The sequence below is a fragment of the Camponotus floridanus genome, unplaced genomic scaffold (assembly GCF_003227725.1).
Source record: "Camponotus floridanus strain SB8 unplaced genomic scaffold, Cflo_v7.5 scaffold35, whole genome shotgun sequence".
In the NCBI taxonomy this organism is placed as follows: domain Eukaryota; kingdom Metazoa; phylum Arthropoda; class Insecta; order Hymenoptera; family Formicidae; genus Camponotus; species Camponotus floridanus.
The window spans coordinates 23,972-37,232 of NW_020229492.1; the positions used below are offsets into that span (position 1 = coordinate 23,972).

Below are 13,261 nucleotides of genomic sequence, written 5' to 3' on the forward strand. Positions count from 1 at the left end.
ATAAAACCGAATTTTATCGTTGATTTGATGGATGTACCGGGAGATCTGATACCGATCGGGAGTCTTCGCTCAAAATTATATTGCACCAAAAGGATGACTTACAATAAAATATGTTGCCATTGAAGATTTACTTGTATTATTACAAGAAAAGTCTTGTACTATTACAAACATTGTTTTGAATTTTACTTTATTATACATATGTTTTTATTCTTAAATATATATGTATATATTATTATTTCTTTTAGAAATATGTTTGTATGTGTATACATATTCTATATAAAATATTATGTGGAATATAATATTTTATATAGAATATGTGTACACACACAGACTAATTAATATTTAGAGGTTTAAACTAATTAATATTTGGAGATTCTCTTTATGTAAACGAAAATAACGTGCAATAATCGCGTAATAATCAAATTATAAAATATATAAAAAAGTTCTATAGCAAAGAAATGATGTAATCTCTTTACAAAACAAAATTATTAATAATTCACGCGAGTGTAAAAAGACTGTATTATATTACAAGAGATATAAAAATTCTTAACTTAAATGGTAAGAAGTCGATGACTACAACTCGTTTATTATCTTTTTAACGTTATCAATAATTTTAAAACGTTTTAAATTACTAATGCATCAATTGTTGTGGTTCAATTGTTGATGTTTCTGCTGCTGTCTCAGTTCACCGAGTTTCACCAAACCGAAGAAACTTTTATCGCGTTGAAAGAGAGTATACCTTGCTGTACCAATATCTTTCAGGACCAGATGATCACCTGCCTGTAAAACCGTCACTTGAGTTGAAAAACACGAACGGCTTTTATGTCCCCGACCTGGGCTATACACCTGAAAATAACATTCGTTATTTTATACTATACATATTGCGTATTATATATTTCTATTTTTTGTTATATTCTTCACTTTAGAAATTTCTCGTTAGATGTATATCAAGTTTTTATTGTATTAATATTTCCTTTCTGAGAAATATGATAATTTATTCCTTCAATTCTTACCATGCATTGTAGGATAGACCTGTCGTTGACCAGAAGACGGAAACCGTTCTCGTCGTGCTCATCCAGATAGTGAATCTGCGCGTATACCAGATACAATCCTGGCTCGTGCACAGTGAGTTTACCATCATTGGAAAGCGTGAAGTACCTGGTCATATCGAATTCGGCTACCCAATCGCTTGGTTGCCATGCCTTGAAGATGCCATTGCTGTGTCGCGCTTTGCCGTTGCCGATGTGCTCGTCCTCGGCCGTGAAGAGCGCGCTATCCGCACCATAGTGAGTAGCGTAAATCTGCCGTGGTGCACGTAAATGTCTTCGTGTGAGTCTTCGATGTAATTCCTTTTTGGCCACTTTGAAATTCTAATTCATCACAACGGCTTTATGCGTCTTCACTCGACTAGAGCTTTATAATGCTCGAATCTTGTTAACTTTGCAACAACCTCACCACATTTATACCTACCTGAACGGATTTGTGAATTTCGGCTTCCTTGATATTGCGATGCGCGTTCCGCCAATTGACTCTTCCATTGTCACTTATAGTCTCTGGATTTTCGTTCATGCGGCTGTTAGGTCGAGTAATTACTTCGCTTAATTGGTCGTCGTGCACCAGAGGAAATGCCTGTAGACGCGCGTGGGTGTGATACTTCTTCGGGGAATGCCTGTCTCGGAAGATAATTGATTTAATTTGTGTTATTTAATATAATTCTAACAATTGTCATTATTTATTAAGTAAAGTTTAACCTTTAATATTAGGGCAAAAGAAGCTCATTTAAAAATTTTTTTCTAAATTTCTAAGCAATAACTCTACTCAATAAAATTTTCTCAGTCGATTATGTATTTAATAAAGATGTTCGCCAACTTACGATGTTGAACTTATCTGTTCCAGAAGTGCGAGTATCGTAGCATTAATTGCGTGGCTTTCATCGCTTGCGTAAGGACGCATCTTGGGCACACTTGAAATAGCCTTAGTAGAATGTCGATCGGCACGATGATAATTTGATGTATTTATCAAAGACTCATCAACCGTTGTATGATCGCTCACAGATCGCTTTAATTTGATACTTTCTTTAATATATCCTGTATTTGTAGATATATCTCTCCTGACGATGTCGTCGTGTTTGTGTTCTGTGCTATTTCCATCGCCAATCTTCTCCTCGCGATTTAATAATGGTGTGTGTTCTTCCTCAAGTTTTCGTTCGATATTTCTAGATGTAATAAATATGACTTAATTGATAAAGTACGCTAGAGTCCTTTATAAATGTGTGAATCTATAAATTTTTAACGCTACAAATCGATATTAATTCTGCTAATTTTTAACTTGTTTGATTGCAGAAAAAATATATATTATCTCACTTGTAATTTTCTTGTTTGTTTTCAACAATGGTCTCATGAGAATTCGTGGGTGCCGATATAGTAGTTTTCAGAAAGCCTAATGATCTAGAGTCATAAGTCAAACGAGCGCGGGAATAATCGGAATCGTCCTGCGATGCGGAACTGTCGTCTTCATAATTAGAATCATAATCAGCGTTATCAATGTCCGCTTCGTCTGGATCACTATCTTCGCTCGCTTCTCGGTACAACTGCAATATGCAAATAAAGTAATATGCTTATAGAATTATGCGGATAATTGAGATTTTCATATGAATCATTCTGTATGTAACAGAAATTTTCTGGTTTAGCAATATAATTATAGGCAATTGTGATATGATTTCCTTTTGAATGACAATTGAAATAATTGCATCTAAAAGCAGCGCGAATTCTCCATAATGGAAAATTTTGCTGGAAACAAAAGTTCTATTATTGACTAAAATAGTTTCATCTCGCACAAATTTTCCTATAATTTTAACAATCCAATCATATATTTATATATGCTTGGATTCTTATCAATCATGTGTAATAAGCTGAATTGAACATTAAATTATTAAATATGTAATAATTAATTAAAAAAGTCGATTCTTATATTTTACATATACGCTTATTTTTATATTTCAAATTATTTATTTGTAATTTTAGCTTGCAATAAACCTTCAAAAATATATAGCAAGTTCCTTTTCGTGTAAATAAATTGTTTTAAAAGAAAGAAGATGTGTGCTAGGGAAAGATATGAAAAAACAATTTAATCTTGATCGGATAGATAAGTTAATGAGAGAGATTTAATGAAAATCTTTGTAAATTCGGATAGTTTTGTCCGATTAAAATTATCGCAGATAAAAATAGTGATGAAATTGATAAACACTATATGTGCAATACATTTCTCACTTATTCACGAATGTATTTTCACCAGAAAAATTAGCCATTGGCTATAAATTTCTCGCCTTAAGCAAAATATGTTTAATTTCCTTCCTTTTCTATTAGATTACTTTTCAATTAGAGAATTTGAAGGGAAAGTGGCTATTAAATTAAAATTGACAACGAGAAATTTACACTTTATCGAATTATGAAATATTCAAATGCGTTAAAGCAGTGGAAAGTTGCAAATCTCTAACATTTTGTTTACTTTCATCTGGTTTTATCGAAACTCAAGGTTATCATAGTCGAGACGAATCGCACTAGGGGTCAAAGATAAACCGTATATAGATATACAAGAATCTATATGAAGTTCAATAGTCTGTATGTAACTTGAATTTTCTCACGTGTCTTGTACATGATGTGTACGACAATTAGTAAAGCTCGAACTGGAAATAGGAGAGAAATGTAATTTGTTTCTTACATTCCATGAAGAAGTCCATTCAGGGACGCACTTAATATCAACTTATCATATATTTATTGTACAGATATACTTACTTTTTTGAGAGTCTTTATTTCATCATTGATATCTAATTCCAGAAACCGCTTCAAGCTATCGACTTCCCTCTTCAGCTGCTCGATTTCGCGCGCATTCGAGCTTAGCTTCCAGCTTACAAGACCGAGGCAAAGAATGGAGATCATGAGAGCGGACACACTCAGGATCATGTTCCTGCTCGGTCTCTGTCGCGATCTGTTGAATCCTTGCTCGAGATCGGAGTGTGAAACGCTCAAGTTTTCTCGCAAGATATTCAAGAAGGAACGCGTTTCCTCTTTCACATGGCCGTTGCTCATCAGCCTCTGCTTCATCTTTGTCGCCTTGCTATCCTCCTCCGGTAACATCGATGTCATCGTGGAAGGCATGGGCTTATTCGGTAGGATTATCGCTTTGTCTAACTTTGTAAATTCAACGCGAGGATTTACATGTTCATACGCGTCCTTGTAATTTGACAGAACGATCGCGTGTCGAGAACACAGTTCATCCTCCATTGATTGACACGGTCAGGAAATCATTTTTCACGTAGAAACTGCGTTGCCGCGAATCTTTTGCTTTTCAAGCGGAGTAATTCATCGACCACACCGTACTTTACATGCAATGGTGCGTGTTTCTTTCTATTAAACATATTTCATACATTTAATATAAATTATTGAATGATAATCCTCGATTTCTGTATTTGTACAGGTTTATGTACTGCGAAGCTCCAGAAAAGATTTCAGCCTTGAATCGGCTAAATAATAATAAAGTTCCTATTATAGGATCAGATAAAATTACATGAGATCTATTCTGGTTATTACATCATGGACAAACATTTTAATCGTCTTTAATAGGATGCTATTTACGTTATCAAGATGCATCAATGTTATTCGACGCGTTGTACTCGAATATTGAGGTATGTCTTTTTCTTTCATTTTGTATTCGAATAACTAATGTTTTTTCGCGAGTTATGGCGTAAAAATAATCGCGGAAAATACTCGTTTCTATCAAGATAAAAAAATTGATATTTCATAAGTGAAAAACCGGAAGAGAAGATCTACAAAAAACTTTCGGCAGTCGCGCGGAACAGACGCGGTCCATCTGATTGTACAATTTTGAAGATTTACGATATACGGAGACGTTAAATATCCCGCACCGGTCCTGTCCCGCTTTAAAACCTGTCCGGCGAGTTTTTTTCCCCCCTAAAGGTAGAGAACTACAAGAGGACCTCCTCCTCTTTTATATCCAACCTCATCATTTTCCGTACTGTTCTCGTCCTGCGGCAGGAACAGAGATACAAAGAGAGAATAGACTATATTTTATATAAGAAATAAAAATAGAAGATAATTAAAAATGAAATATGTTGATTTAATTGATTGATTTAAAAGAAAGTTTTTTAGATGTATAAATTATTTCATAAAAATGCAAAAAATTAATAATAGAAAATAATAATAGAAAGCTTTAATAATAGAAAATGCACATTTTTAATTGAAATTTTCATATCTACGGTAAGATTGCTTTATCTAATCTGACCGTTACCTTTCTGACGTAATCTAACGTTTCTTAAATTAGCGATGTTCTGGAGCTTTGTACTTATAAAAAAATCTTTTAATTTCGAAGAGGTAAACTTCACTATTATTACTTCTCTATTATTTAAGTCTTACTTTATAAATCGGGATACAGTTTTTATGTATATGTTGGATATATATTATTTCATTAATTTAAATTTTAATCCGCTTCAATACCTACTATTTATTGATGATTCACTTCTGATTTAACAAATATATTTTTATATCTTTAAAACGCACTTTTTTTAAAATAAATTTTGATTATTGCACGTTTTGTAAAAATTACGTAAATTGTTAATAATAAATTTAATTTAATTTACATAAAAAATATATATTTATAACGTTCCTATTTTTATCACTGATTATTAATGTTTCCAGAGCATTCACACGAGATTTAGAAACGCGTGCAGTTGACAATGCGCATCCGTCGCCCACGATGGGCACAAGTATACTGAAGAACAGAATGAAGCACGTCGGCGTTTATTATTGCGGCGCCTTCGGCTCTTGTCAAACGGTACAAAATGTTATACTATACTTTCTTCTCTATCACATTATTAAATTTAGATAAACTTTATATTTGGATTAAATCTGATATTTTTTAAAATATAATAATAATTGTGTAGCGATACTAAAGGATGTTTATCGATCAATATTTCTTTTAAAAATCGGTAAAAAGAAATACATTGTCAGATTACAAATGTAATGATATAAATATTTAAAGAGATTAATGAAAGACGAAAATGGAGAAGGAGTATAAGTAAATGCGCACAAAGAATGAGTCAAATCTAACTAAACAAGATGCAAAAGATAATCGCAATGAGACGATCGCAATTCAAAACTTTACACTGACCACGTTTGCAAGCCTCTAATTACGCTTATACTGCTTTTCAAATTGATAACGAAGAAATTATGCGCAACTGTGTGAATATGTATATATAAATCATGTAATCAGTTCCGGAGTATATTTTTTTACATATCTGATACAGATATAATACAAGATATTTCATTTATGTAAATTATTTGTTGATCTCAAATCTATTTATTTCCAATATTTTCACATTAAATATCTTAATAAAAAATTAAATCTTAGTCTTGAATTTTACAATTTAGATATTAGAATCTAAATCCTAAATTCTAGATTTCAAAAGTAAAACTCTGAAGGTAAAAATAATCTGAAAGTATCTATAAAAGATGAAGATAATAATAAGTATAAGAATGACAAAATATTAATATTAATTTTTTCGCTCTTTCGAAATTTGTCTTTCGAAAAAGTTATCTTAAACTCCTCGATCTTGAAGATATATTTCGCTAGTCGCGCTAATCAATTTGTAAAACAAATATTTCCTCTCAGCGATTTCTTAATCATTAACGGATTATATCGTAGAAGTATAAATAAATAGACCACCGTTATAAAACTCTTTCTTTCTTTTTTCTTCTTTCATTCGTTGTGGTATCGGTAATTGACGATAAAATTCCACGAAGGAGAATCCTTTCCTAGAATATATGTACACATATGGCTGCTTGTCTCGCATGAAGTGTGTGTATTGTATTGAGAAATTAAATAATTTAATCATGAGATACACACATACACAGCCTGCGTTTAAAATTTAGTCGCGGTTTATCAAGATAAAGTGAAGCTTCCTAGAATTAATTATAGTTAATTTTCAACTGTAACATTTTTTTTTGTTAACTTTATTACAGACATACACTTTTGCTCTTTATATATTTGCGAATATTATATATTAATAGGTATTAATGAATATTTCTGTTAATGATGATAATATTTGCAGATGTTACATTTTGTTAAATAATATTTGCATAACTGGACACATTTGGTCAAACAATATTCCAGTACCAGGATAATTGAGTGCATCGCAATCGCGAAATATTTGAGTTTGAATGATATCAGGTTGGAAATTCCATGACTAACAGTCCGGCAGTCATCTAATATAAGCGTGCAGTAGTAGTACAGTGAAGATAATTACATCTAATTGTCGTTGTCATCCATGTTCTTCAGGTATGTCTCTGAAAATACCGAGCAATGAATTTCTTTTTCTGCTTGTCAAATATATAAATTTAATGTATTATTAATGCTAGGATCTTATTAAGAGAATTGTTGACAGTTCTCTCATTTTAAGTCCTTGCCCCGCATTTTACGCGTTTGATGACACACGTGATATCTGATTACCCAGTTTAATGCGACTTAGGGCATCGTATGATGACTAATTAGTATCTTTATTGCAGAATTTTTCTCAACATGACAAGTTACGTGAGCGCTCGGGACATTAAATACAAGAACGTGATAAAATGTCTCTTTGCTACAATGAATCGCGCTGGCCATGAGTAATAAGGATCTTACTATGTGGAGTATTTTATCAAGGATCACTTTACCCGCGGACCTATTTTTGTGATGTATTTCATGTTCAGGTATAACATATAGATATGGAAAACATAGACTGCTCATAATCAAATCAGGTATAATGACGCAACAAAAAGTACTGATATTTTTTTCGTTTTCTATTGAAAGTAAAAAAAAAACAAACCTATCGAAGGAATTTCGTTAAGTAGTCGTATTCTTTTCATAACAAATTTTTTCCACTTGCGATGCAACTGGATAAGAGCAGTCTATGTTTCCTGAATCTATTATAGATTCTCATGTTGTTTGCAAATATGTGTTTGCAATGCTTTATAATAACTTAATTATCTTATTTCAGAGTGTATAATGTAGGCCATGTAACGCATTGAGCAGAAAGCTGTGTCTCTTTCTATGGAATCAGAAGATGTAGAAGAATCGTACAGATGCACATTTTCACGCATTCGGAAACACGTCGACGAACAAAGCCATCGACACAGTTGTAGAGATATCTCGTCGAGTTAGCGAGCATCGGTAACCGAAGCCAGCAAAGATTTGTCGCTCATCAAATACGAGCGTGGCGTTACCGTCGTGTTCTACGTAAGGCCCATTGTGATGTGGACCGCGAGGAAGAGATAAACAAAAGATCTTACGCGCGCGTCTCGGGCGGGTCTGATCCAAATGAACTAGTTCGATCGATGATCCATCATTCACCCGTCCGTAAGGAAAGGCGGGAACATCATTCGGAGGTAAGTGCGTCTTCAATTGCGCTTGCTTTGATTGCTCTTTCAACATTATTAAATCGTGCACCGAAAATATTTGCTTTTTCTAACCCTTAAAATTCACACGAAGATATTTCTTTTATAGTGTTGGAATAATTTTTTTTTGTTTGCAAAAAAATTTTGCAAATAAAATGGTTTAATCTTCAAAGCCTTCTTAATTAAAAATTTAAAAATGTATGTCTTTGATGTGTAACTTACAAGAATAACTTAATAATTATATTTAATAATTATATTGTTATTTAATATAATGAAAAAGAAGTGGGGAATAAGATTAAAATTATATTAGTTAATTTGTGTGTCTATGTCTTTAATAATATTGAAACTTGATTAAAAAACATGCTAAGAATATTTCTAAAAATTTTTCGGAAAATATATTTTAAATATTCAAAATTCATATTATAATTATCTTATAAAAATATTTATAATATAATTATTTTATAATTATTTATAATTATAATTTGTACAAATTAAACTCCATATAATATAAAGGCGAGCATATACATACAAGAAATGTGTAACTATTTTTAATTCTCTACTTATAAAAGAACATGCTCATATATGGAATAAAGTGGCGGGAAATGTGTCACTGCGCGGGAACGATGTAATGTTTAAAGGAATAAAATTATAAGCTCTAAGAAGGATATAAACTTCGAAATAGAGATCATTTGCTAAGAAGAGTACTTTGTCCTTTACATCTGTTATAATCGGAAATGTATTTGTGTTTGCGGATACAACTACATGTTTACATCGCTTATCGATGTAAATCGTACACTCGGATAGTTTTACATAACGAGAAGATAATCTGCGATAATGTCTTTTAAGAAATTTACAGACATTTTGCATTAACAGAGATTAAACATTTGATTCATTTAAGTGTCAAATAAAAAAAAAAGAAACAAGTTGATGAATGACATGCTCAACATCTTTTTGAATACACATGTAAAGGTCACGCGCAGTAGGTAAAGTATCGAAATTTAGGTATTTTTAAGTTTTTTTAGGAATCTTTTTCTAAATACAATGAAATTCGAAAATGGACAGAAAATCCTTAGAGATACATCCTAGAGAACATAGAGATTTAGCTGCACAATAAAATCTTAAAAGGAAACTTGCTATTGTTTGCTCTTTTTTTAGGCTTTTAACATTTCCTCAGGTACTTTTTTCTTTAGAAAAAATTCTTTAGTTTGGATCTAGAAATGGAGTAGAATATATAATTTTTTTCGTGTGAAAAAATAAAAGAATGACGCATATATTTTTAAATAACTAAATATATATATATATATACATATATATAAAACTTATAAAAGAAATATTATAATTATATTATAATAAATTAAATTACAAATATAATAGTTAAATAATACAATATATTTAAACATTATTTATACACATATGTACTCAACATTTTTTATTATTATTTATATAATTAAATTTCCAAATATATTACAAATATTTTACATAAAAAAATTACGTGATTATAATGGAACAAAACAATTTTTGTTTCTTTTTTTAGACTAATATATATTTATTATCGTATAATGATATATTTATATATATCATTTTTCGATAAGAAAATTTGTTTATATTCTATGTAAATTATTATATATTAATTGCCGATACACTGATAACTGCACATACATATCATATTTCAGGCACGTCGCGATATATATCTCTAAATAAACGATAACGAGATTCTCCTAATGATTAGAAGAAACTAGATATTTAAAAAAGATATCTAAAAAACTAGATATTTAAAAGATGTCGAAGATTGAAGTATGTTCGCTGAAAAATAGTATCAAATTAATGCGGAACAACACTGATGTCACAAATAACTTAAACCTGGATGTCAACGTTAAGAATTTAAAGAAGGAATCTTACGTAAAGAATTTAAAGAAGGATGTTTATTGTTGGCTAATTGTTTCTGATATTTTCCTTCTCTTAATGTTTATAATAAGCGTAGTAGTAATTTCTCAAATGAAAAATGCATCAAACACACTACAACGTGACCGAATATTGGAGGATGAAGCACGTCGATATTACACATATAAAGAAAAAATAAGAAATTTAGAACTACGGGTAAGATGAATTTCTTCAGTACAGATTTAACAGATTAATTTCTACACATTTTTTACATTGAAAGTTGTTAATTTTTTATATATACTTATGCACATATAAGAAATTAATCACATGTATATGTATGTGTGTCTTTGTATGCATTCCTTTCTGTCTTTCCTTCTATCTATCTATTTCATTTAAACATAAATTCGAACACATTTGAAACTATAAATAAGCATGAATAAATAATATAATTATAATATATGTTTTGATTTTCGAGAGTTAATCATCTACTTTGTTATCGGATGGAATGTGCATCATCCGATGTAGGACGAATATCACGTGTACTATTTTTCTCCAGCTTGATTTACGTAATCACGGATCATATAACGAATCATAACGATATAACGAAAAAAATCAACATCATCTTTAGATTTGCATTTTGATCATTATTTAACTTGCTTTTATTATTTAGAAATTATAAGAACTTCTAATATCTTTGTCTAATATTTAATATTATTGTTACCTTAACATTTTTCTTATATTTCAGATAAATAATATTATGTCCCGGCTCAGATATAATCCAATCGTATATAACGCCCGACCGTGGGATATCCGCTCGATAAACGATCCTTTCAATCTCAAACCTACTAATGTATCAAATATTGAAAATGATCAGAATTCCAACACTGTCTTGATAATCTTTGATAAGGATAATTCAACGGTTTTATCTACTTCCGTTCAACCAGTGGATCATCAAGATGATGCACGTAAAAGTAGAATTTTAGATGACATTAATCAGATAATGTCAGAGATTAAAGAATCTAAGATGAAAGATGAAAGAGATTTGTCACGTAAAAAAAGGGATATAGAAATTGAAGCACAAAATCACACGACAACGGAAGATGAGAGGAATGGTAATAATACAGTAGATGTACAAAGAAAATCACGAAGATTACAGAGACAATTAGAAAATATAGGAAGAGGTAAAAAACGGCGATTCCCGAGAAGATGGCCCAAACGCAGTCGAAGGCGATTGGGTATATCTGTTTCTTTTTTTTTTAATTAACATGTTATCGGTAAACTATTTACTTGATTTATAGAAACAAATTAACTTACAAATTATAATATAATTATATTAATCAAAAATTTAATTATAATTATATTAATTAAAATTTTGCTTAATTGATTCGATTAATTCAATATAGTTTATTTAAAAAAAGATCTCTAAGTTCGAGAAATAATTTTAATTTGTCTTATAGATCCGGCAGTGGTTACGTTTGTTGGTGCAATACCGGAACAAGATTTTCAAAATACAGGTATTTAATAATGAAAACAATACAATTATATTTTAAAGTTTTTCAAACTTATTCGATCTTTACAATTAAACTTTTTTATTTAATGTGAATTAATAATTAATTTTTATTAATTTTAATTTTATTGAATAGATACAAGACTCATATGTAGTATCACATATTGAAAATAAAAAATGATTTTTAGCTTATGTAGGACCTTGGATTAAAAGTAACAAGGACAATGGTTCATATGATTTCAACAAGTTCTACTTGGCAGAAGAAAATTATTCGATTGAAGTTACTATAAGTGGTTTATATATGATCTCTGTACAGGTAAAAATTTAAACAATAATTATTAAATTAATATGTTTAGATATTCTTTGTGTTTTTATTTATGCTTAAAAAGATATTGTAATTACAGATTTTTTATTTCGGAAAATCGACGAGTCATTCTTATTGGGTGGTGTTAAATTCTGAGGGTTCGTCAATGAAACAAAAGCTTATTACATGTGCCAGTGCTTCTGTTAGTTCATCAGAAATATCATGTTATACAGGCCTAACTACATATCTACGGAAAGGTGATAGACTGTCCATACAACAACAGGAGAGAAACAGGTACAAATGTATAAGTGAAATATATGAATCTTGAAAACTTCAGGACATTTAAAACAATTCTTTTGATGAATTTACATTTTTTTTATTGACATATTTGTATTTTGCATTACTTATTGCGAAAAGAATTTTTATTTCTTTATTATTTCTTTATGCTTGTACATTTTCATATAGTGTACTGTTGGATTATTTTTATTTTACTGATTCTGAGATTGATTTTACTAATGCTGACATAAAATGCATGATACTTTTGAATACTAATGCAGAAATTTTAAATAAACTTTTATATTTTTAGATTCGTTAATTTGCGAGAGGGATATAGTCAGGTGCAACTTGTGCTACTTTCCAATGATAAGAACAGAAAAAGGCCAAATAATAAAGATTTATGAGTTTTAAAATATATATTAAGATATAATTTGACACATGAATATATATATATATTATATATATATATATATATATATATATATATATCATATTAAATGATAAAGTACTTTGCATTTGCAACTATCATATAACGGTTATATATTGTGATAATTAAAAAGGACAAAATAACTAAAATCAAATAAACTTACCAGAACAATGCATGAATATGGCAACTTAAGTCTTGTGATTTTCAAAATATGTGTGTAAGATACATAAGAGATATCACAATGTTGATACTATATTTAACAATGTTTATAACTAGTGAATGTTGCACAATAGTGTAACTCTTATTTGTTTATAATATCCAAAAGTTAAAGATAAAAAAATATAATGAAGTCAACAACAAATATATACCTCTTAAAAGAATCATCAACGAACTATAATTAACTTCTCAGGTTTTATAAA

General features: G+C 30.1%; 2 protein-coding genes across 3 annotated transcripts; one reads left to right on the forward strand and one right to left on the reverse strand.

Annotated features, from left to right (window-relative positions):
* Nucleotides 1–454: 454 nt before the first annotated feature.
* Nucleotides 455–5,716, reverse strand: LOC105248533 (protein eiger). 2 transcript variants are annotated; one of them, XM_011253371.3, is made up of 7 exons: nt 5,518–5,716; nt 3,795–4,406; nt 2,364–2,590; nt 1,874–2,215; nt 1,471–1,669; nt 1,014–1,301; nt 455–846 (listed from the first exon to the last, which is right to left on the reverse strand). In XM_011253371.3, exons 2-7 carry the CDS (start codon nt 4,281–4,283, stop codon nt 640–642), a joined length of 1,752 nt encoding a protein of 583 aa, XP_011251673.1. In that variant the 5' UTR covers nt 4,284–4,406; nt 5,518–5,716; the 3' UTR covers nt 455–639. The 2 variants fall into 2 exon arrangements, with proteins under 2 accessions (XP_011251673.1, XP_011251672.1); XM_011253370.3 differs by having other exon boundaries at nt 461–846; nt 1,014–1,370.
* A 4-nt stretch (nt 5,717–5,720) lies between these two features.
* On the forward strand, nt 5,721–12,851 carry LOC105248534. The gene is made up of 10 exons (XM_011253372.3): nt 5,721–5,850; nt 7,127–7,353; nt 7,581–7,763; nt 8,051–8,438; nt 10,121–10,544; nt 11,074–11,563; nt 11,786–11,842; nt 12,024–12,151; nt 12,240–12,433; nt 12,726–12,851. Exons 5-10 carry the CDS (start codon nt 10,227–10,229, stop codon nt 12,817–12,819), a joined length of 1,281 nt encoding a protein of 426 aa, XP_011251674.1. The 5' UTR covers nt 5,721–5,850; nt 7,127–7,353; nt 7,581–7,763; nt 8,051–8,438; nt 10,121–10,226; the 3' UTR covers nt 12,820–12,851.
* Nucleotides 12,852–13,261: the final 410 nt, after the last annotated feature.